The 24,220-nt window shown below is 37.3% G+C and overlaps 1 protein-coding gene across 4 annotated transcripts; it reads right to left on the reverse strand.

Moving 5' to 3' along the window:
- Window positions 1-771: 771 nt before the first annotated feature.
- On the reverse strand, window positions 772-22,357 carry LOC140155277 (diamine acetyltransferase 1-like). 4 transcript variants are annotated; one of them, XM_072178046.1, is made up of 5 exons: window positions 22,144-22,357; window positions 14,054-14,182; window positions 12,116-12,304; window positions 9,896-9,936; window positions 772-1,736 (listed from the first exon to the last, which is right to left on the reverse strand). In XM_072178046.1, exons 2-5 carry the CDS (start codon window positions 14,172-14,174, stop codon window positions 1,554-1,556), a joined length of 534 nt encoding a protein of 177 aa, XP_072034147.1. In that variant the 5' UTR covers window positions 14,175-14,182; window positions 22,144-22,357; the 3' UTR covers window positions 772-1,553. The 4 variants fall into 4 exon arrangements, with proteins under 4 accessions (XP_072034147.1, XP_072034146.1, XP_072034148.1 ...); XM_072178045.1 differs by lacking the exon at window positions 772-1,736 and adding an exon at window positions 6,100-8,755 and having other exon boundaries at window positions 22,150-22,343; XM_072178047.1 differs by lacking the exon at window positions 772-1,736 and adding an exon at window positions 6,100-8,755 and having other exon boundaries at window positions 22,144-22,236.
- Between the last annotated feature and the right edge of the window lie 1,863 nt (window positions 22,358-24,220).

The raw sequence follows: 24,220 nt of genomic DNA on the forward strand, positions 1-24,220 counted from the left end.
TTCTTCATTGGATTCAATGGGGTGTGATAATGTGCAGGATTAGATAGTGCATCTATTAAACAAATAAATTTACCAAAATGGTTTAACACATATAATTTATGGTACACACAAAATAATGTTACTTTGGGCAAAATTTAGGATTAAATATCTTTATTATTTAATTATTATGCTTTTATGCAAAAATGACGTTCTGCACTCAACTAAAACTGAAATATATTATTGGCACCACAACGTAAAACCAGTTTTAAAATGTTTTTTCAAAATACATCAATAACTCAATTTCGTCAAAAATGACCTGTTGTACTCAACTAAAACTAAGCGTAAAATGCAAGGCTATTGTAAGTTTCAATTACGATAGTCCGACAGAAAATAGTAAACGATAAATAAATTATTGGCACCATAACTTAAAACCCGTTTTAAAAATGTGTATATTCTTATGCTTTTTCAAAATACATCAATAACTCAATTTCGCCAAACATGACCTGGTGCACTTACGATAGTCTTGCACTCAACTAAAAATAAGCGTAAATTGCAAGGCTATCGTAAGTGGAAATTACGAAAGTCCGACAGTAAACAGTACATTTAAAATAATTATTGACTTCACAACTTAAAACCAGTTTTAAAATGTATGAATTCTTACGCTTTTTAAAAATACATCAACAACTCAATTTAGTCAAAAATGTTATTTACGATGGTTTTACATTCCCACCATATACACTTTTCTAAACGCGCGTCATACTCACATCATTTCCGACGGGAAAATAGTAAAATTTATTGCAAGTGTATGACGATAAAAGGCTTTATACTCTCAGACAAACTGGAAAATTCAAAAGTGATTACGAGTTGTTACTTAGTACTCGAGATAAGTTAAATCCCAATTTATTCTTTCCCTTGAGTTGCTCATGGTAAAGGGGTCCCTACGATAAAAAAAAAATCATTTGGTCTTTCTTACCAAGTGCAGCTCGAGGGATAATAAGTGGATTGGGCTATTCCATTCAAAATACACACTACCCCTGTGGAAGATTTTGGAAATATCTTTCACAGGGGGAGTATGTTTTTCAAATGTAATTGTTCAGTGTTAATCATTTTGAAACCCATACTCCCCCTGTGATATGGTTTTACCTTCATCTGGAGTGAGTATTTCAAATGGAAGATATCCAATTGTCTATTCTATTCAAAACTCATACTCCTTCTGTGGAAGACTTTAGCTAAATCTTCCACAGGGGTAGTGTGGAATTTAAATGGAATAGCCCATTGAGAAGAAAGAAAGTTTGATAGTCTATGTGTAAAATAAAATTATATTATACAATAGTAGCATATACATAAATACGTATCTATGGAGCACATTATAACAAAAATGTTCGGATGAACACGTTGTTGCTCTTGTCAGTCTTGTCGTTGCAATATTATGTGGCAGTAGTTACTAAATTGCTGGTAACCTGGTGGTTCTGATGTTATAATGTCCTAGATCAACTGTTTGATATGTAACTATGTAACACTTTTGCGGAATTGTCACTCATGAGTGTTACCTGCCACTTAATTTCCCATTGACTTCATGTCGTTTTGAGGTTATCCTTTATTGATTCCCAAGATGCAGCGAAGTAGTGTTGTCTTTGGGCTTCAGGAACCTCTGTTGAGTAGTCGATGGCGCCAACGGCGCTATAGAATCGCCTTGCACCGGTATTCCAATCACTAACTATACCGCATATCTTTATTACCTTGTTGGCTTCGACAATCTAATGGGAACATCAAGAACAAAAAGAAACAAGTTACATGCGTGTCGCGTAGAAAAACAATGCAAAGAGCAATAGCTTACGTGAAAGCTTTACAATTTCAGTCAAATTTTAATTTGGTCATTCTTTGCTAAATATTATTAAAAAACTGATCCTGATAATTGGACAACTGGTGCACTGGTGTATATAGCTGTCCCCCTGTGAGAAGTCTTGACCAGGCGCGTAGCCTCGAATTGTTGATTGGCCAGATCACCAATCACTGAAATAAAGATGAAAAGGATTTATAGAGGGCATCGCGTCGCGCAAGCGCGACCCTGGGGTATCTAAGCGGTATATAGATGAGTTGACCTATGATGTCACATGTTTACATTCAGACCGCCCTCTGTTGTTTCATGCCAGGCAAAATAACACAAGAGTGTCTATGGCAGACCACATACATCTCTTCAAAACCCAACTTTTAAAAACCTTTGATATTTTGTGTGATATTATGTATATAGCTTGATGCATTTGTAAACAGGTTTGATAACATTTTAGTAGTATTTGCTTTGAAACCAAAGTTAATGAAAAAAAATCAACTTCTTCCATGTAAACTATAGTGTTTTTACCTGGCAGTTTTGATCTCAGATCAACAGAGGGCGTATCAAATGTAAACACATGTCAACTCACCCCTACTCTCAGAATTAAGAAAGTTGTGCAAAAAATGACCAACTGAAGCCTTTTGGTGCACCTTTTTACAATATTTGTGTGTACAATTTTCAAGTCGTTGGAAAATATATTATATATTACATGGATTACTTTTGATTATTATTTCTTCTTCCCAAGTTTTATTTCAAATCTGACAATCCAATTAGGCAAATAATGATCGAGCACCAATAATAATTATTGTTCCGTAGGCTGAGTTCACATAGAAGTATACGGTATACGGTATTCGCTATACGAAATACGCTCATTCGTTCAGGCTGAGTTCATATAGGAGTATACTATGTGAACTCAGCCTGATCAAATGAGCGTATTTCGTATAGCGATAGCGAGTATGTCAGTTTACCCATTTTCTTCGTCTTATCAAATGCTTGTAACTTTACTTCTTGAGGTCACATTGCATTCAATGAGGTGTCATACGGCTGAGTTCACATAGAAGTATACAGTATACGGTATTCGCTATACGAAATACGCTCATTCGTTCAGGCTGAATCAAAAGGCATACCTGCATGTGGGAGGATATTTATTTACACAAATTATGTTGAAAATTTGTTTTTAATAGTAATATTACATTATGGCCTTGACCTATTGAGATCTGCCAAGGTTTCATGCTGCTGTGGCGGCTTTGTATAACTGGCCACACTGTCCTGTGATTTGAGCATTTTGATCGACGGGTGAAACACATTTTGACGAATTTTAGCTCTTATTGTACTCATTTCGAGATGTTTGAGTCATATTTTGATTAATTATGACCCATTTTCATCCTTTTCGATCCGTTCCTATCCATTTCCATCCATTTCCATCCTTTTCCATCCATTTCCATACGTTTCGATACGTTACTAAATTTACAACTACCCATTTAGCCCGGGTATTTAGCCAACAATATTGATTCTGCACATTTGAAATGACCGTGCAGGCGAAGACGAACATGTTCAAATGTGTCCGTTTCAAATGGAATCAAGGATATGGCAAAAAAAAACCACTTTTTTTTCTTGGAACTCGACTTGGACTGAACTCTCTGAGAATTTGACTAGGGTACATACTACTACTGTGCTGAAATATCAGTAAGATCAGAGAAGATGTAAGGAAGAGGAGTTTGATCCAGCTATCCTCGACCTTTACCTTTAAGATGCACTGTCGATATCTATTTTTGTCAAAACATTACGTAACCTTAAGGGATCTGGAATGAGCGTTTTGAGCGTTTCGACAGTATTTTTTGTGGGACATGAGAGCACATCAGACATATCGAATTGCATTCTGAATACGAAGAATGTCTTTCTGATATCAAATAATTTTCATTTTTGAAATTCACAATATAATACAAATTTTATGACAAATTAAAATTTGATATTTTTCAAATTTTTGATATATAACAGTCCTCGAAGTAAATTTTATAAATCTAATGATATAATCTTAAAGGGTATGTAGCTGGGAGGAAAAGCCGACGATCAATTGAACATTTTGACCTTTCATATAGCAAATGTGGATTTTTTCCCAAAAAGACCTAATTTTTTTTTGTGTGTTTTGGGGAAAATCCATATCTTCAATACGAAAGGTCAACATTTTCAATCGATCGTCGGCTTTTCATCCCACCTACATACTCTTAAGTATAAATCATCAGATTTATAAAATTTACTTCGAATACTGTTAAATATCAAAAATATCAATTTTTAATCATTTGCCATAAAATGTGTATTTATACATTGCGAATTTCAAAAAATCTAAATTATTTGATATCAGAAGGACATTCTTCGTATTCAGAATGCAATTCGATATGTCTGATGTGCTCTAATGTCCCACAATAAATACTGTCCAAACGTTCATACCCCATCCCTTAAGTCGAGCGAAAAGTGGAACTACCCACCATCATCAAAAACGTTGTTTGCTTTACTTGTCTGACTGACTGCCCCAAACGTTAAAATCTGTTTTTCTTATTGAAAACTTTTTTTACTATTTTCATAAAATATCTTTAATTACTGCGTCCGACATGAAGAACCTCAAAAAATGTTTTCTGGGCCTCAAAATTATGAAGTTTATGTCCGCCACCGTCGGATATACCAATATAACGTGACTGCAGCGTCACATCTCTTTAATTTGCAATATATCTTGATGTATTTGACCGGTGTGCATTTGAGAAACGAGTTTGTACAATGAAAGTGTTGTTGACTAGATTGAACCGTCAGATCGTGCATCCGGTCCTTAGGCGAGTTGTAGACCAGAGTGAGAATACATGAATGTTGGCATGCTGGTCACTTTTGGAGAAAAAACAAGAAACAAAAAACCCAAATTTTGCCGCCCAACCAAACCATCTATGAAAAGTGGGAATGGACAAGGAAACAACCTTTGTTCAGGTTTAACATTGATACAAATTCATTATAAAGTCTATCTGAAAAACAAACAAAAATGTTTCATCTCATAAAATATTAAAGAAATCTAATATTTCCTGTATAATAGAGGACTTAAGTCGCTGCTAATTATGGCAAAGAATATTTTACTTTTTGAAAACCTTTTTCTTTACCATTTTCATTAAAATCTCCGTGCAGCCTCCGTGCGACATGAAGAAGCTCGAAAAATTATTTTCTGGGCCTCAAAATCATGAAAATTGGATATACAGCGTCCCATTTCTTCAATTTGTAATAGATCTTGATGTACTTGACCTGTGTGGATTTGATTGAGAGAGGGTTTGTTCAATAAAAGTGTTGTTGACGAGATTGAACCGTCAGATCGTGCTTCCGGTCCTTGGGCGAGTTGTAGACCTGAGTGGGAATGCCTAAATGTTGGCATGCTGGTCACTTTAGGAAAAAATTGCTGACCGACAGACCCATTTGTGACCGTACATCACGAATGAGCCGTACTACTAATAAATGTCCTAAATTGTATTCGGAGTTGCAGTGTAAAATATGCATGAAGGTCGTACTCATACATAGGTACCTCAAGTTAGTGCTACATGTATCTCATTTTGATAGCGCTAAACACCTTTCAAACCAATCAATAATCCTATTGCTGAAGAGGATAATAAGCATCTACCTATGGCTGTAGAATTCTTAAATATCTCTAGTCTTTGTTAGCTTTGGCTAACGAAGAGTTCAAGTGGTGGGTTACAAAGCATTGTATTTTAGGTATGTATAACCAACAATTAACAATGAGAGGACAGTCCTGAACCTCGTTATTTTGGGAATGATTTGAAATGACCGCCAATTATGACTGTTTGATATTTATTACCAGCAATGTGGGAAAAAAGCACCCATGTAGAACTGAAACGGGTATACCGTTTTGTTGGAAGGAGCAAAGTTCAGCAAACCATAACCCCGCTTCTGGATATCGTTTGAAGTCAAATGATATACCATATATTTTCTAAGTTTTTTACACGAAATAAAACAAAATTGACTGGGCGGAATTTACGGCTCATTCGTGGTGTACGGTTTATGAAAAGTCGGTTTGGACAAGCAACAACCTCTTTTTTTTTTTTTTTGGGGGGGCTAACGTTCAGGTTTAACATTGATGAATTCATTTTATTTTATAAGATAACTTCTGATCTGGGAAATAAACAAAAAACCTATTTCACAATGTTCCATCATAAAATATTAAAGAAATCGTTCAGATGTTTTCTGGATATAGGCTAAAAATGATATAAAACACTAAAATACTGTGGTACACACAAAATAATATCACTGTGGGCAAAATTTAGGGTTAAATATCTTGGTTATTTAATATCCCTTCGTTAGTGCATCTGCAAAACACTTTTCTTTCATGTAAGTCAAGTTTTGTCTAGAAGAAGAACTTTTGTGTCTTATAAAAAAACTATTTGGATCAGTATAATTGAAGAGCTTTGTTGCAAAACCCGTTACATCCACTTGAGCAATTTTGAGACATAATCAATAAATCATCAAAAGAAGTACTGATATATGGGGGTTTGCAACAAAAGCAGTTTTTGGCGGGATGCTTGGGTAGGATGAGCATCCCGCCAAAAACTGCTTTTGTTGAAAACCCCCTTATATCAGTGATATTTCTGATGATTTTTTGATGTGTTCTCAAAACTGCTCAAGTGGATGTAAGGGGTTTTGCAACAAAGCTCTTCAATTATATTTTAGTAGGAATGAAAAGTGCTTAAACTCTTTACAGTATAGATTATTTAATAATTTGTAAAATCTAACTTATAATTAAAATAATAATAATTATCATAAAAAATTAAACAAAAGATAACAATATGGTAAGTGCAGCTCGGTTTTACTGTTGCTTGCAAGACTATGTGGCACTTCCCTTAACGATAGCTTTGCGCTAACTAAAACTGAGCGTAGAACGCAAGGCCTTCGTATTTACGATAGTCCAACAAGAAACAGTAAACTGAAAATACTATTGCACCCACAACTTAAAACAGTTTTTAAAATGTGTATATTTCTATACTTTTACAAAATACATCAATAACTCAATTTCGTCAATAATGACGTTCTGCACTTGCGATAGTCTTGCGCTCAACTAAAACTGAGTGTAAAATAAAAGACTAATGTAAGTGGCAATAGTTCGATAGGAAACAGTAAACTGAAAATATATTACTGGCACCACAACTTAAAACTCGTTTTAAAATGCGTGTATTCTTATGCTTTTTTTAAATACATCAACAACTCAAATTCCGTCAAAAATTATTGTTATTTTTTACACGCGTGCCGTGCACACAATCTTAGTACTTCTTTGTTACTTAGTACTCGAGATTAGTTAAAATCCCATTTTGTTCTTTCCCTTGAGTCGCTCATGGTAAAGAGGGTCCATAGGATAAAATATTTTATTTGGTCGGGGCGTAGCAAGCGGGGGACAGGGGGGACAGGGTGGACAAAGTCCATGGGCCCCGAGGGTTCAGGGGCCCCGAGCACAAAAGCGAAAAATTAAATAAGGGCTGAAAATGGAGAGCAGGGCCGGATTTACCATTGGGCCAGATGGGCCTGGTCCAGGGCCCCCAAAATTTGGAGGCGAAAAATTGCCCTATGCATCTTTCTTTTAACCCCAATAACACTAGTAGGCCTATATTTTTGGCCAAAATAGGGCAAAATTGTAAACAATTTCCGCGCTTCGCGCACATTAAAATAACTACATTCATGTTGATCTTGGGCTAACAAAAGTCTGAAATTAATTGCGCGCATATGTCCTAGTAACATCGGAACAAAATATGTTATTGTTAGCCCCCCTCTATATTATACGTAAACCAAAACTTGGCCACTGACTTGAGTGCACATGCCTTCCTCAGGACGTGAGTTTGGGGGCCTCCAAATTTTAGGCCCCCATACGGTAAATCCCGCCCTGGTTAAAAGGGCCCGTACTGCTCCTTGTCCATGGGCCCCTGCTGCTCTTGCTACGCCCCTGTATTTGGTCTTTCTTACTAAGTGCGGCTCGAGAGATAATAAATGGGTTGAGAAGAAATGTTTAAAATATGCAGGTGCGTAGCCAGCTTTGTTGGTCGGGAGAGGGGGGGGGGGGCAAACAATTACGCAAATGCATAATTTTGCCCGGGTATAATCAGAGGGTATTATGCATATACCGGGTTTTTTATAGGTAATGTGCAAGTCTTTGAGCTTCGAAAAAAGGCTTTGTTTGTATTTTACACTATTTTGTCCCATGTTTTGGGTGAAAAGGGCCCAAGTGGGACAATGTGTTCACGTAGCGCGCAAATATTTTTGCATATTACACTATTTTTACCCATGATCGGGATGAATTTTGGTGGGAAAAGGGCTCCTTGCCCTTTTTCCTTCTTGCCCCTCCCCCCACACTGGCTACGCTACTGCTAAGATATGTGAAACAAAATTACATTGCAACAGTATACGTATAGTACGTATCTATGGAGCACATTATAACATAAATGGTCGATTGAACACGTTGTTGCTCTTGTCAAGTTGTCAATCTTGTCGTTGAAATATCTGTGGCAGTAGTTACTAAATTGCTGGTAATCTGATGGTTCTGTTATTATAATGCCCTATATCAACTGTTTGATATGTAAATATGTAACACTCCCGACTCCTGCGAAATTGTCACTCACGAGTGTTTAACTTCATGTTGTTTTTCACCTACATTGAGGCGTTATCATAGAGGCTATCCTTGATTATGTGAGTAGAATCCGAGGCGTCATCATATTCACATTTAGCATATAGTCCCTGTAGTGTTTTCATCTGCGCCTTTATTGATTCCCAAGATGCAGCGAAGTAGTGTTGTCTTTGGGCTTCAGGAACCTCTGTTGAGTAGTCGATGGCGCCAACGGCGCTATAGAATCGCCTTGCACCGGTATTCCAATCACTAACTATACCGCACATCTTTATTACCTTGTTGGTTTCGACAATCTAATGGGAATATCCAGAATAAACAGAAATAAGTTACATGCGTGTCGCGTAGAAAAGTTAAACCGAATAACAGCTTACGTGAAAGCCTTAAGGGTAGACGAGGAGTTGTTGGTCGAAGCAACCAAAAAAAATCGATTTTCATTCTCTAGATCAATAAATTATTGACAAATAACACCTTGATGTTTTGCAAAGGTTCATTCTACAAATTATATAATTTGAAAACTTGCTTAATTTATTGTTGTTAATGAGTTATGTACATTTTACAAAAGTGTTGTTGTTTCAGCCCTCTTTACAACATAACTCAAGAACCACAGGACCTACAAAATTATTTCTGTGATATTTGAATTCTTCTACACGCTCGCAAGGAAATGAGCAATGCAATTTTTGCCAAAGCTCATTACCATTCGCAAGATGTTATGAACTACCAAATCGCAACACTTTCAAATAGTGTATTACCTTAATATATGATTTCGGTCAATTTTTGATTTGGTTATTCTTTGCCAAATATTAGTCTAATATTAAAAAAAATAATCCTGAAATTTGCTGTGGGATTTGCTGTGTGATGCTGGCTGCTCTGATATTTATGGGGTTTTTAATACTTTTTAGCCCATTTTTGATCAACGTTCGCCCCCCCTTGTCCTGGCTACGCTTCTAAATTTGACTGCAATTCAGAACAGGCATAACCTTACTATAATGATTTGATTTGTAAACTTAACCACAAAAAGAAAAATTTCAATCTCTCTAACCCTTCCCCTCCCTAGTATATTAAAAATTGGCCCAGTGAACACAAAATTGCTATAGTGATTTTGGTTGAAATCGAGGTCAAAGGTCAAATATTAAACTTTGTCCTATTTGGCTTAAACTTGGTGAATGGAATCCTGGATATGAGGGGATGTGGAGGTCGAAGGTCAAAGGTCAAATTTTAAACTTTGTCCTATTGGGCTAAAGCTTGGTGAGTGGAATCATTCAAGGTCAAAGGTCATAGCAAAATTTAAATTGCTACCAAATGATCAATGAATGTGTGCTGTCATGAATACGGGCATATGGTGCTAGTTGATATAAACATTGTAAACGTGCAACGTGTTGGGGAAAGTGTTGTTGGGCAATGACAATATGTGAGTGTGGCTTAAATACACTTACCAATGCAAGTCGCATCAAGATAAGGTGGCCCAGTTTGGTGGCTGAAAGAAAAAAGTCACAATTTAGAAACCATGCTAGTCAGCACGCAGCGACGTGGACAACCCTGCACACAATAGAGACTTTGCGAAATGAAGTTTGAAACCACAAACTTTAACGTCTAGAGGATTAGGCCCTATAGAGGATTATGTATTCAAAACCACTCTGCCATTAAAGCCACTTAAGGTAGGAAAAGTTAACGCGAGAATCTATAGTGTGCCGTAAATTATGATGAAAATACGTCATAATTTAGAACAATAGTTTGCATATTTCCTCATAGACCACATAATTACCACTTATGTATTAATAGACCAATTATTGGAAATCTAATTTGATTTGGGTAAAAACATGCTACATGTTGCTGAAAATTATTGATTGAATTAGATCAAAATAATTTTTGTTCTAAACGTCACACTTGATATATACTTTTGTGTGTGATCATGACGTACACCAAATCAGTTTGCGAAACCAAGTTTTGGCTTGACTTCAACGCCAAGGGGATTAAGTTCCCGTAAAAATGGCCTGGTTTTACTTGAGCCAGCAGTATACGATACTTCTGGAAGAGTAAAGCAGGTGCATAACATTTTTATATATAACATGTCATAGGTTGTGCCTGGTAAGAGAGGGGGCAGGGAGGAGGAGAGGGAGGGCGTTGGAAGTGGACAGGGAGGTGCTTTGCCGGTAGTAAAGTGGGGGGGAGCTCCCCTCTGGGACATCTTGTCTTCCTTCTTGACCCTCCCCTTTTGGATGCTGGCCGCCGTGATATTTTACGCTTTTAGGCATTTTTCTGCCATCTTAAGCCCATTTTTGTAAAAACGTTTCCCTTTGAGAATCGGCCTCCTAACAGAAAAATCCTGATAAAGTCACTGGGGAGGGGGAAACAGGAGTGCGAGTGGGTAATTATAGGAGGGTCAAGTTTGAGGGAGCGAGTACAGAGGGAGAGGGAGGGGAATATGGAGAAGGTAGGGAAGGGGAACAGGAGGGGAAGGGGAGAGAGATTCAGAAGGAGGGAAAAAATAACGAATATGTATTTCATTAGGCTTTGCGTAGTAAATTGGAATATGAAGTTGACAAAGCTGACGAGCCTTTATTAAATAATATAGGCCTATAACTATCGTAAGAATATTAATTGAATCGTATAGCTCGTTTCAAAATAATATGATAAGGAGATTAACGCTGGGTCCCGACATAATCCATGTTGAGTGGCATCGCGAGTTCATTCATGTTTACTCAAACGAAGCTCTTAAGGTAGAGTCTTTTGTGTTGAAGTGGGACTAATAACCACTTGACTAAACACAAGAGACATTTTGATGTAGTCGGTTACAAGCTCTTACACATGCCCTTCTTTTGAACGCACATTGATACACATGTCCTGAGTTTAAGCGACAAGACGCTGTTGTTGCAGTGACCAACCATACGTTCGCGTTGGAGTAAATTTGAGCAAGAAATCCAATCGATATTTCTGAAGTTGCCGTTCCAGTTAAAGTAAATTTTCAAACTTCATTTCGCAAAGTCTCTATTAACATGATTGTCCGTTCGACCCACGTGACACGAAGTCCCGAGAAAGAAAATGAGCAACCTACTTAGCACTGGTCATAAAAGATTATGTTATTGCTAGTTGGTTTTAAACCTGGAATTAAGGAAATGTTTGGGCCTCATAACTGTGAAATTATTGGTCTAAAGTACATAAAGTATACATATTTAGAATGACAAAGACTTGACAAATCCATCTGTGAGGTCAAATTCGGGCAAAATGCCCGGTTTTGGAGAAAATCCAAAAAACGGTTCTTGAGTAAACAAAAATTTTCATTGATTTTTAAAAAGTGTGATAAAAATGTAGGACCAGTTTTTAATTTTTGACTTTTTTTACTTTGATCAACTTCCACCAAATTTTTTTCAAATTGGGTGAAATTTTGTTGTGCAAAATTGAGCATTTTTTAACCATTTTGGGGGAAAATTCTTAAAGTTGGTCAAAATTCATAATTACATGGTTAAGACCAACCTTAAGAAACTGATACAGTTAAGGAACAAAATTAATAAATTCAAAAATATTTCTCGCCACACAGGATTGCACACATAAAGAAGACAACTACTTTAAACGTTTTTCGGTAAGTGCCACAGGTGCCCTGCAAACATTTGGCGATTTACACACATTTTGCATGTTTGAAGATGAGACACGCTTACCTCTATGTTCTTGAGTAATATAGAGATCTGTTATATTCAACACTCGACCTTTCCATCCATCGTAACCAAATGTGTACATGACAAAGCCAACGATCTCCTTACTCTCTTCTGTGTTTCCATTGTTTTCTACATATTCTGCAACAATACACTTAAACCAGGCCTGCTCTCCAAATCCATCGGCCATCAGTGCTTTTTAAAGAAAACAAAATCATATTGAAAAACCATATAGATTGTCAGTATTTGACTATGGGGTCTGGGCTATTTTGTGCTTATTTGTATAGTTCTAAGCGTATTCGCATGCTGGTTATAATTTTTTTAAAGTCTACAGTAACATTAGGCCTATATCCAGGGTTGAGAGCCAGAAAGCCTTAACTCACAAAGGATTCCTTTCTGGTTCTCAACCCTTGATAAGCAACAATCTCAATAAAGGTGTGCTAACATGATCCTAACAGGGGTCTCCATGTCAAACTGACTTAATTCTCATCTTAAAAATTTGAAATGTGTATTCAAGAGGAAGTCCCACCAAAGCTGTTCTTCTGGAGTGAACCAAACCTGCCTCGTTATCAAATTAATCAGTAAAAAGGTTATCTCTGAATTTGAAGGTGCTAATTGATGTTTTAATGTTACTGCATCAATTAGCATCTGTCAAATTCAGAGATACCCATGTCACTGATAAATTTGACAACCAGGCAGGTTTGGTTCACCCCAGAAAAACTGCTCTGGTAGGGCTTCCTCTTTTAGTGTCATCATAAGACAATATGTCGACTGCTTATAGTGCCAGAAGTGGGTAAGTGCAATAGCTGCCATGTGTAGCCGATGTGTATGAGTACAATATTCTGTGTGTGATTGCCAAATGCTTAAAGGGCAGCTGTGGCACCCACTTCTGGTACCGAGCTTTCGATTTGAGGAAAAATATAACTCAAAATCTGTCATGCGCCTTTAGCGCCTCTAAGTTGAATTCACAGTTATGTAGACAGACTTTGTGTAACCCGGCAATAACTCCGCTAGAGGGCGGTTTCAAAATGGCCGCCAAATCCCATTGAACTATGTGTTAAAGCTTAAAAACATGCACTAATGAATGCGAACTGAGTCTCGTTTCAACTATTTATTAATGACATTGGTACAAGAAGGCACTATGACTAAATAAAGACTATAATGGGGATGTATATAGAGGGCGCTTTTCAAAATGGCTGCTAAATCCCATTCCAATAGTAGTTATGTTAAGTTTAACAGAAAAATTAAACAATGTGAAAGAGACTTAACAGGCAAAAATAATTCATGGGTATTCCCAAAATTCGCTACTGGTTGCTATGCAAATTATGCCATGAACATGGCATGTTCATGCCATGAACATGGCAAGACATTCTACTTTTGTTTTGAATATGGCATGAAATTCCTCTATCAAGGATTCATGGGTCGTTAATTTTGAACCCATTAAAATTGTAATTGACGCCCTTGAATAAATATTAATGGGCATGGAAGTAGAGAAAATTTGACATTGACCATGATTCATGCCATGAGTTACCCATGAATAATGAATTTATGGGCATGGGCATGCCCTGAACATGTCAAGGCTCTGACTACACGCATGACAAAAAAAAAGCATACAAGGGCATGAATATTCATGGGTGAGCATGAACAACCCATCAAAATTTCCCAAATTCATGAAAATTCATGCCCGTTGCTAGCGAAAATAGGGCATGTTCTTGGCATGTTCATGGCAAGATCTTGGCATGTTCATGGGCATGACTCATGCCTAAATTTTTGCCTGATATATTGTCTTGCGGGCATGCATTTCACATTTTGTTTTTGTTTTTTTACGCTATCAAGGAACCCTCGCACACTAAAAAAAAAGTTGTATACACGAAGAGTTGCACACTAATTCAGTTTGTTTTGTAACCAATCCAAGAAAATAGACAATTATAAATAGACACTTACTTTCAATTTTGTTTTCATACTCTTCAGGTTTTTTGTCGTATTTCGTTAATTCTTGAAGTAGGTTATGAATCACACGACAATCATCAATACAAGCTTCACGTAAGATGTATTTACCAGCCATTGTTTTACCTGCAATATCAATATAAGGATAACATTCATGTTAGTTTGAAAATCTGATATCAGATACAAGTAAAAGGAAACACTGGTAGATTGGAGGCTGCATCAACAACAACAAAAACCATTATACTAAACATCTCAAAAAAGTAACTAACCCCCCCCCCCTCCCCCACCTTAAATAATGCCCATTATTCAAAAACGGGCGGGCTGTTGTATTAGAAATCTGTAAAATGCGTTGGAAGCAGAATTTATTTCTGCGCATTTTAACACCTCATTTGATACGATAGCCCAGAAAACAATAAAACACCGGTCTATTTAATGTAGTGAGGTCCGGATTTGAAAGTTGCACTTACAACAATACAAACACACTCAGATATATTACACAGATTTCCTTCCATTATACTGAATACAAATCAATAGAATTTACTGCAACTTTCGAATCTTGGGTTACATTGATTTAAATGTACGCTGTGACGTCAATATTTAGACAATTGCTACAAATGAGGTATCAAAATGCGCAGAAATAAATTCTGCTTCCAACGCATTTTACAGATTTGTAATACAATCGCCCGGTTTTAAGGCAGTTGGTTACTTTTTTTGAGATGTTTATATATTAGGCCTATAAATGATATATAGTGTTTGGCTATCGAACCTGGCTCTGTGCCTACATTTTGTTGTCCTTTCTGCACTACATACCACGGCAACTTCGTGACTTCTTTTGTTTGATAAAAAATTATTACGGTTGGTGATCATGGTAACATAATGTTGAACATTTAGGCTGCAAATTTGTTTTAGCAAAATGGCTCCAGAAATGGAAAACACGGGTCGTGTACTGCTTAGGCCAAGTAAAGTAAAATAAAAAACATGTTTCACGTCAGGGTTTTTGGGAAAAAACCTAAAACGGAGCAAGAGGGGACTTTTTAATTTTTATAGCAAAATCGATGTAAGAACCCATACTTTAGAGCCGTTTTAGCGATACAACAATCCCTGGAAAAAGAAGGCCTTTTTTAATTTTGTTGTCAGGCTGAGAGGTAGGCCCCTCTTATCTCAAAACCTTCCAAAATTGTTACTTGTATATTAGCAAGGCTATAGAAAGCATCTCAACTTCCTAGACCATTTTTTTTAAAAGGTATAACTGAATTTCAAAAATAATTTTTTTATTTATTTGGCCTTGAATTAGGTACCATGACCACGGATAAAATATCCTACATTTGTGTAAAGCAACAAATAACGTATAAAAATTCTATTAAATAAAGAAGCTTGAACATGAACAAAGAAGCCGGGAAAATGAGAAAAATTGCATGTCACGATCACAAAAATGATCATATCATCAAGCAAGAAAAAGCGCCCAACTAAAAATGCGCGTCATGTTAAATAATAAAATTGTTCCATCCGCCTTGTTCTCCTTCGTGACGAATGAGCACAATCCCGCTTGGAACCGAGACTAGCAATATAGAACGCCGTTTTGAAAGCCTTATAAACGCACGGCCCACGCAGCGCGTATGTAACATCGCAATCTCTCTACTTACTACTGTCAAACCAACGTCAATCACGTTAACCATCCAGAAGCTATAAAAAGGTGATCACATGTAAGACTTCTAGAAGCAATCAGATTTCCCATAAACTGTAATCGATTGGAATAAACTCCCTTATTCAATCATTCCAATACAAGATACCACCAACTTCAATACTGCAGTGTAGGAACACCCCAGACATGACTAAACCACACACAAATGTCTACACGCCTGGTTCCAAGGTGTAGAAGTCGTCTCATAAAAGATTTAATGTTATTATTATTTGTCATGGTTCATCGATTCTGCTGCGTGTTAATACGGGTTCACCAAGTAGGTTAATCACCATGTATGCCAAGATAATTTATATACTGCGCCAATAAAGTATCCTTACACTTGGAAAAATAATCACAATTTCCAAACTGAACAATATTTGGGTAAATTTGTATTTTTAATAGATGCACCATTTAATTCTGCACATTATGACACCCTATTAAATCCAATGTGACCTCAAGAAGTAAAGTTACAAGCAATTGAATAGACGAGAGACAATACAGTTTCTTCAATGAAGCGTTATTTAAAGCAGTTTTTATTTCAGTTTTTACTTCTCTGTATACTTTTCATAACTTTTCATTTTATTTGTCAGTTCTTTTGTTTCAGTTTTCTTTTGTTCCTTTTGTATTAAATTAAAGCCAAACGCATAAATTAGTCATTCACCACTCTCAAACCAGATTTGTGGTCTGTGGCGTTTTGAATAGGTCAGTTTGTCACTTTTGAAACTGGACCTTCGTCTAATCAAATGCTTGTAACTTTACTTTTTGAAGTCACATTGGATTCAATGTGGTGTCATAATGTGCAGGATTAGATAGTGCATTTATTAAAAAAACAAATTTACTCCAATATTTTTCAGTTTGGAAGTTGTGATTATTTTTCCAAGTGTAAGGATACTTTATTGTCGCAGTATACTTATACCATGCTGTACTCGCCTACAGGTTGATCTGTACCATTTTTATTCAAATTAAAGACCCATTCAGTGATCCCAGCGAAAGTGTAAAAAAATAAAATAATTGTTCATAAATTGCTTAAAAGTGAAGGATAAGTATTTTTGAAATGAAAAATTTGGCAAAAAACGAAGAAAACAACAGTATTGACAGGATTTATTTTGGGGTGTGCTGATTTTGAAAAAGTGGACCTTTTTCAAAATTTGGACCTTTTTGGACTGGGGATGGACTTGGATATTTTTGGACCAAAAAGGCATAAAAACATCCATTTTTTGGGACTTTTGGGTCAAAAGGGGGACTTCTTGGGTCAAAAAGGGGACTATTTGGGCCTTTTGGCATTTGGGGGGGCAGGGGTGCGTCGCCTGGCTACGGACCTGGTTAGGCAACAAACCAAACGATCAATGACGTTCTATAAACGAAACGAACTAGTTTCGTTGAGGGAGGGTGAAAAAATTGTCGATTACGTCTTAAACATCGGTCTGATGAATGTCTCATATATATTTGTGTGATTTTGATAACATCATTTAAGGGCGCGTAGGCGACGACTTCAGCTTTAGTATCAGTCAAAACTTCCCCATGGGTATTTCGTGAAACACCTATTCTTTAGCCATGTACATGATAGCTCATGATGTAAGGGTGCTGTCATTTTCTTCGGAAGGGGGTGGGCATGAATATACTGGGGGGTCATAGAATATTCGGGAGAATTTTGAGACCAAAAATAGGGGGGTTATAATTTATTAACACCCAAAATAGCGGGGTTACTGCGCGTGCATTCTTTAACTTAACAATCAAAATGTGCATACAATCTTTAATTATATAATGCAAAATTTTTGCGCGCTAAGAATAATTAAGGGCCGGTGACTCCAAATTTTCGCACGCTCCGCGCACCTTTTTTTGCACTTACGATCGAAACTATCTACTGGGAAGGGGACCGTAAATCAGTAAATAGCGACAGAATGTGCATCAATAGGGACAAAATTAATGTTTGGAAGATTTTTCAGTTCTATTTAAATAATATCTACTGAACCATCTTCCAAACACGGATTCTTTGCTTTTCAAACTTGTTTCTTATAGCCTTAAGGGATCTAAAATGAGCGTTTATTGCGTTTCGACAGTATTTTTTGAGGGACATGAGAGCACCTCAGACCTATCGAATTGCATTCTGAATACGAAGCATGTCTTTCTGATATCAAATAATTTTCATTTTTGAAAATCACAATATAATACAAATTTTATGACAAATTATAAAAATTTGATATTTTTCAAATTTTTGATATATAACAGTCCTCGAAGTAAATTATATAAATCTAATGATATATTCTTAAAGTGTATGTAGCAGGAGGAAAAGCCGACGGTCAATTGAAAATTTTGACCTTTCATATTGAAGATATAGATTTTTTTTCCAAAAAGACCTAATTTTTTTGAGTGTTTTGGGAAAAAAATCCATATCTTCAATACGAAAGGTCATAATTTTCAATTGATCGTCGGCATTTCATCCCACCTACATACACGTTAAGTATAAATGATCAGATTTATAAAGTTTACTTCGAGTACTGTTAAATATCAAAAATATTAATTTTAATGATTTGCCATAAAATGTGTATTAAATTGCGAATTTCAAAAACCAAAATTATTTGATATCAGAATGACATTATTCGTATTCAGAATGCAATTCGATATGTCTGATGTGCTCTAATGTCCCAAAATAAATACTGTTCAAACGTTCATACCCCAGCCCTTAATGTACGATTTCCGTCAAATTTTAAATTTTTTATTCTTTATTCAAAATGTTGAAATAATATTAGTAATAACTGCCGGGAAGGGTTGCTGTCCATTTTAAGCTGAAATAACAAGGTAAATTGAAAGAAACCCCACTGGTTAATTTGGCCATTTAACATGCAGTTTTTGTATGGGAAGACATAAAGTCATAATTTTTAAAATTATGACTTTATGTCGAACTTTGCCATATTGACTTACCATATTGACATTTGGCCGATTCCATTTAGGTGCAAGTTGGGACATGTGTAAACATTACAAATGTGAAAAAAAAAATCAGGTTTGAAAAAAATTAACCAAATTCATATTATAAGATCGTACATTATGGCTTTAAGTTGTCAAAATTGACCCCCATGCAGAACACTTCAAACTTGTGTTTGTATTTTGTCCTTGGTTCACGGTCATTGAACACGAAATCTGCACATTATATCATTAATTGAACCCGTGAGATCAAGTTGACGTTCAATTATAATGACCTTGGCCTTGGTCATTATTCAATTTTGCACAATGAATAGAAGGAAGCATGTAATGCTTTAGATTTGGTTGGCAAAATACTCTTAGTAAACAATTTGATGGCATAAAAATTTTTAATAATAGTAAAGTAAATGAATGGGATGTTTTTAAGTTTGTATGGGGTTTGAAAAAAAGGTTAAAAGAACAACATTAGTAAACGAGTACGATAACGGTGGCTTAAAAATGTTCAATTGTAAAATATTTCTGGACTCATTGAAGCTGGTATGGATAAAAAAAAGTTGGCATCGCCAGAAATCAGCACGTGGAAAAATATTCCTTTACATTAATAAAACCTAGTTCTTTTGGCTTGTTCCCTTACGGGTTACTTCGGGTTACTCGACAACTCTAGCTTCGAATTTGCACAGAATGTGAAGCTATCGGTGAGCAAATTCTTAGCTAGACTTCTCGAGCAACCATGAATTTTGCTCATGAATTAGCTTCACATCGTGTGCAAATTCGAAGCTAGAGTTCTCGAGTAAATTCCTGGCTAGACTTCTCGAGTAACTTACGTGGGAAGGGGTCGATTTTAGTGCATGGTCATGGTCTAAGGGGCTGTGCAATAACGTAAAATTTCCGAACAGCCCGCCAAAAATCGCCCCCCCCCTCGGCCTGCCAGAAATCGCTTCCCTCCCCCTCTCGGCCGCCCGCCTAAAATCTTTGCCCCCCCCCTTTACACTGCCAAATTTTGGGGATCCCAATTACAAACCTTCAATAGTCTAGCTATATGTTGCGAGCGCAGCGAGCAGGATAATTAAATTAATCATTATTAAAGCGTTTCCGTACTGTTTTCCTAAGCCTTTTGTAAAAGGCGCCCCATGAATGTGTGCCAAATATCGCTTGCTCCACCCCCCCCTTTCGGCTCGCCAAAAATTCTTGCCCCCCCCAGGGCTAATAATTGTGCACATCCCCTAACAGGTCCCAAGATTAAATTCCAGTGGCGTAACCAGTGGGGGGCCGGGGGGGCAAGCCAAAAACCAGGAGCTTCAGGGGGCTCCGCCCCCTTGACCCCCGTCGGGTCTTTGCCCCTGCACCCCACCAGGGGCCCTAAGGTGGGCCCCTGGACCCCGCCCGTTTAACGCTTCGCGGCAAGCCGCTCGCTATGCTACAACTTTTGATCAGAACTTGGGAAATTTTTCAATCTTGCCCCCGAAGGTCAGGTCTGGTTACGCCCCTGTTAAATTCCATGATTGTAGCCTCGATCTGCGGTGAGCAAATTCTTGGCTAAACTTCTCAGGTATAAAATGTCAAATCATCGAGGGTCAAATTCGATTTAATAAAATACTACCGCTGACAGAAAACGTGTGAATATACTGTCTGCAGGGGCGGCGCCATGGGGGGGGCAAGGGGGCAATTGCCCCCTATGATTTTCAAAAAGAGGTAAAAGGAAGGAAAAGAGAAAGAGAAGAAGGAGAGAGAAAGGGAGGGGAGAAAAGAGAGGAGGAGAAGAAGAAAAGGAGCCATTCCCCTCCTTGTCCATGGTTAGAAGGAGGAACCCCCCACCCCCTTCGGACATCTTGCCCCTTGTGGAATGCTGACCTATGGCACATGGCCTCTCTTGCATTCTCCCAACTACTTTCGCTCGCTACACTCGTGAATGGGCAAATGTTGTCCTTTTCTGGCTGAAAAAGCATAAATTTGGGTTTTTTTTGCTCGCTACGCTCGCAAAGTGGACCTTTTCAGCTTTTAGTGATTAGGGGGCGACTACCTCTCGCCTATGCACTTGATTGCGGCTTTCAATTTAAAATATTTCCAACCTCAAGACGGGTAGGCCTACCCCCATTCATATCATTTTATCGTGCAAATTTATATTTAAAAAACCCGGCATATTTACAATGCAACTGACTTAACATACCCCGCTTTGCGACCAGAGGCGTAGATCTGACCCGGGTGTGGGGTATAAATCCCCCCAATATTTTGATAGAGTAGATGGTCCATACAATCATTCCCCAATGTTGACGCCTGTATGTGAGTTTCTGTCCAAAGTAATGTCATATTTGGCCATTTTAGCCTAAAAGTGCCAAATTTTTCACGCTTCGCGCGACTTTATTTAACGTTTCCACCATATTTCACTTCGTGCAAATTTGTACCATGAACTTATTTTGTTGCCAAAAGGTGCTGGATTTACTAATTGAGTAGGTCCATGCCTAAAACCAGCGGGCTGAAAGTCGGGCCCGTGAATGAAATCCATAAAAATATGCGGTTGGAAAATAAATAAATAACCCTAGAACGGGTGAAAATGGTGCATCAAATGGCTTCATTTGTGCTTTCATTTTGAAAATTGTCTAAATTCTGAGGGGGCACATCCCCCCTCAGACACCCCCCTGCGTCGCGCAAGCGCGACGGGCAGCGCTATCACGCTGCATACAAAATTTCAAAAATTGTTTTGCCCCCCCTATCAAAATACCCTGGCGCCGCCCCTGACTGTCTGTATACTAAAGACCGAATAATCAGTCTCAATCAGACAGGGTCTAATTCTGCATAAAACCGGGCAACGTTATTTCTATAGATCTGCTGCGCATTCAAATTGCATTGTATTGCATCGTAATTTCATTTGTGTCTATGCTAATTATGTTTACACAACATGAACTCACGTGCTTTCAAGCAAATTCGTCGATAATAGGTGATCAAAAGCGATCGGAATGTTACAAAAGTACAGATCGCATTCAGCTTACTTCATATGAGATGATCTTGGGAAAAATACGGCATAATTTGTCTTGCTGTTTGCGGAATGCCATGCAGTAAAATATTAATACGTTGCGGCAATTCATGATTGACACCCGGGGGATTGACAACTAACAATCGGCGTGTCCTTCGTATCCTCCACTATCAATTTCTTATCCACTCACTAATCCTCACAAAAGCTTTGTGTTGATTACGTAATGTGTGGAGGCAAATTGCAATAAGTACAATGAAATAATGAGTAGGGCGGGCTCCGAGGCTGGTTTCTTCTTCATCTTACGTAACAGTATTGTTCTCCAAAAAACCCGGAAGCTTGTCGTTTGGAGCTCTAGCTGAAATACAGCAAGATAATGTAAGATAGTAAATGTAAACCTGTATTTTAGCTAGAGTATCTCGAGCTAGTCTCAATACAAAATTCACTTGCTGACATTAATATGTATACAGTATACAGTGCTACATTTCAATGTGGAAGAGCGAATCTTCACTGACTTACCTGTACCTGTAAGAGTAGACAACCTTTGACGTGGACAGAACAACTGCAGATGTGATTTCCACTGGTTTCTATCGCTGCTGTGATGTGATTGCAAGAATTATAATCAAGGATACTTCTATTTTGCTCATATTTGTCTGGAACTGATGCACTCTGATGCTCACAAATAGCATTGTAGTGGTGACTGATGACGTAACTATTTTCCAAGTTAAAAGAAATGATGAAAAGAAACTTTTTAAGACGCGCATCCATCCAGTCAACAACAAAAAGTCGTGTCTCACTTGATCGCACATCGACACAAGGGATTTACTAGCTCTAGGCCTACATAATTATTTTAAAAGTGGGTGTGATTCCGAATCATATAGTTCAGGATGACGTATAATTTATTCAAAACTCAAGGCTACAAATCTACAAATCGGAAGTATTTTTAAATCATACATATTTTTATATAGTACATGGCGCTGCATATGATTATGTAGTGATATATTTTGAGTTAGCAATTAGTGCAACCAATGTTTTTGGCATCAATCCGCATCATACACCTCAAAATGATAAAACTAGAATTGGTTATATTTTTTTCTATGCCCCTTATGCTTCCCTAGAGGGGTCGAATCTCATGTCAAAATTTAAAACTTGTTATATCATTGTGATATACCTCAAATTCTTCCTCTCATGTAATAGTACATAAAGGAATAAACAGGTCAATTGTCACATTACACTCGGGTGCTTAGTTCGGGGGTTACAGAGTAAATTAGGGAAAATGTCAAAACATCTCATACAAATAGGCCACATTTCCAAAAAACCATACTGCAGTTACTGTCCGTTTTCCTATACACAATACACAGTGCTCTCACCATTGACGCGCGACCTTTACAAATAGTGTATGTTAGAAGTATATGCATTTGCCTAGTTAACATCACTGTGTGAAAAATAACCGGCCAATATTTAAAGTATTCTCCAAACTTCTAGCAAATATATTTCTCTAACATGACCTAAAATTACAGCTAGGTAAGATGTTCAGAAATAGTCGCACTTTCGTAAAATATGAGTGAGGGCAAGGCATAGCTAGCTCATAGCTAGCCAACTCCCCGTGTTAATTGAATGGAGATTTGACCGAAAATATTGGTAACGGACCGCTCAGTTCTGAAAGATGCCACAAAAAAACGGTACAAGCTACATTTAAAGTATTCTATGAAATTCTAGAAAATATAGACACATGTGCACAACCAGAGAAGATCTGATTTAATCAGTTGAGCTGTTTTCAATGAGTGTTATCTTGGTTTAATAGCTTTTAATGGGGTTTAAGTCCTGCAAAGGTCGTGGTGAATTCTACTGTAGACATGACTGCATCATGCACACCAAAATATAATAAATAATTTTGTTTGAAAAATGTATAACCTCAGAATCGGATGAAATTATGGGTCAAAAGTTAAGTTATGCATGTATAGCCCCCGGGTGCACTTCCATAACGGATATGCATCATGTGCCTCGGGATATTTCAAACCGGCTTGAACCCAATGACCCCCTTTTTGTGTTATTGTCCTACCTAATACCCAATGACCCCCCTTTAAAAACATTTCAGGTACTCAATGACCCCCCCTCCCTTTTTTTCTATTTCCTGCTACCCAATGACCCCCTTTTTATTCCCAAAGTTAGGTGGTATTTGTGTTCTCATCGAGATTTTCCATAGCGATACAGTCCATGGTCTGTTTCGCTCACAACAACGTATCGTCATCGAATTTTCTGCAAATTTCTTGAAAACATGTCTCAACCTAAATCTGAAATCTGGACGGAGGGGTGGAAGTAAATACAAAGGGATTCTGAGCGTTGTTTTAGCCACTGTTTCTGTGCCGAAACAGGTTTTCAAGTATGAACTATTTCTTCACGAAGTACCATGAAGGGGTATGCATAAACCGCACGGGTTAAATATTTATTGTGGTCATGTCGGGAGATGGTGTCAAATATTTTTTGATAGAAAATTCATTCATTTCATTCATATTTTATTTCCATAAAAATCAAAGACATTACATAAAAATATATATATAAACACGGTACATATGGAGGAAAAGGCTGGAAGACC

The sequence above is a fragment of the Amphiura filiformis genome, chromosome 6 (genome assembly GCF_039555335.1).
Source record: "Amphiura filiformis chromosome 6, Afil_fr2py, whole genome shotgun sequence".
NCBI classification, from domain to species: Eukaryota; Metazoa; Echinodermata; class Ophiuroidea; order Amphilepidida; family Amphiuridae; genus Amphiura; species Amphiura filiformis.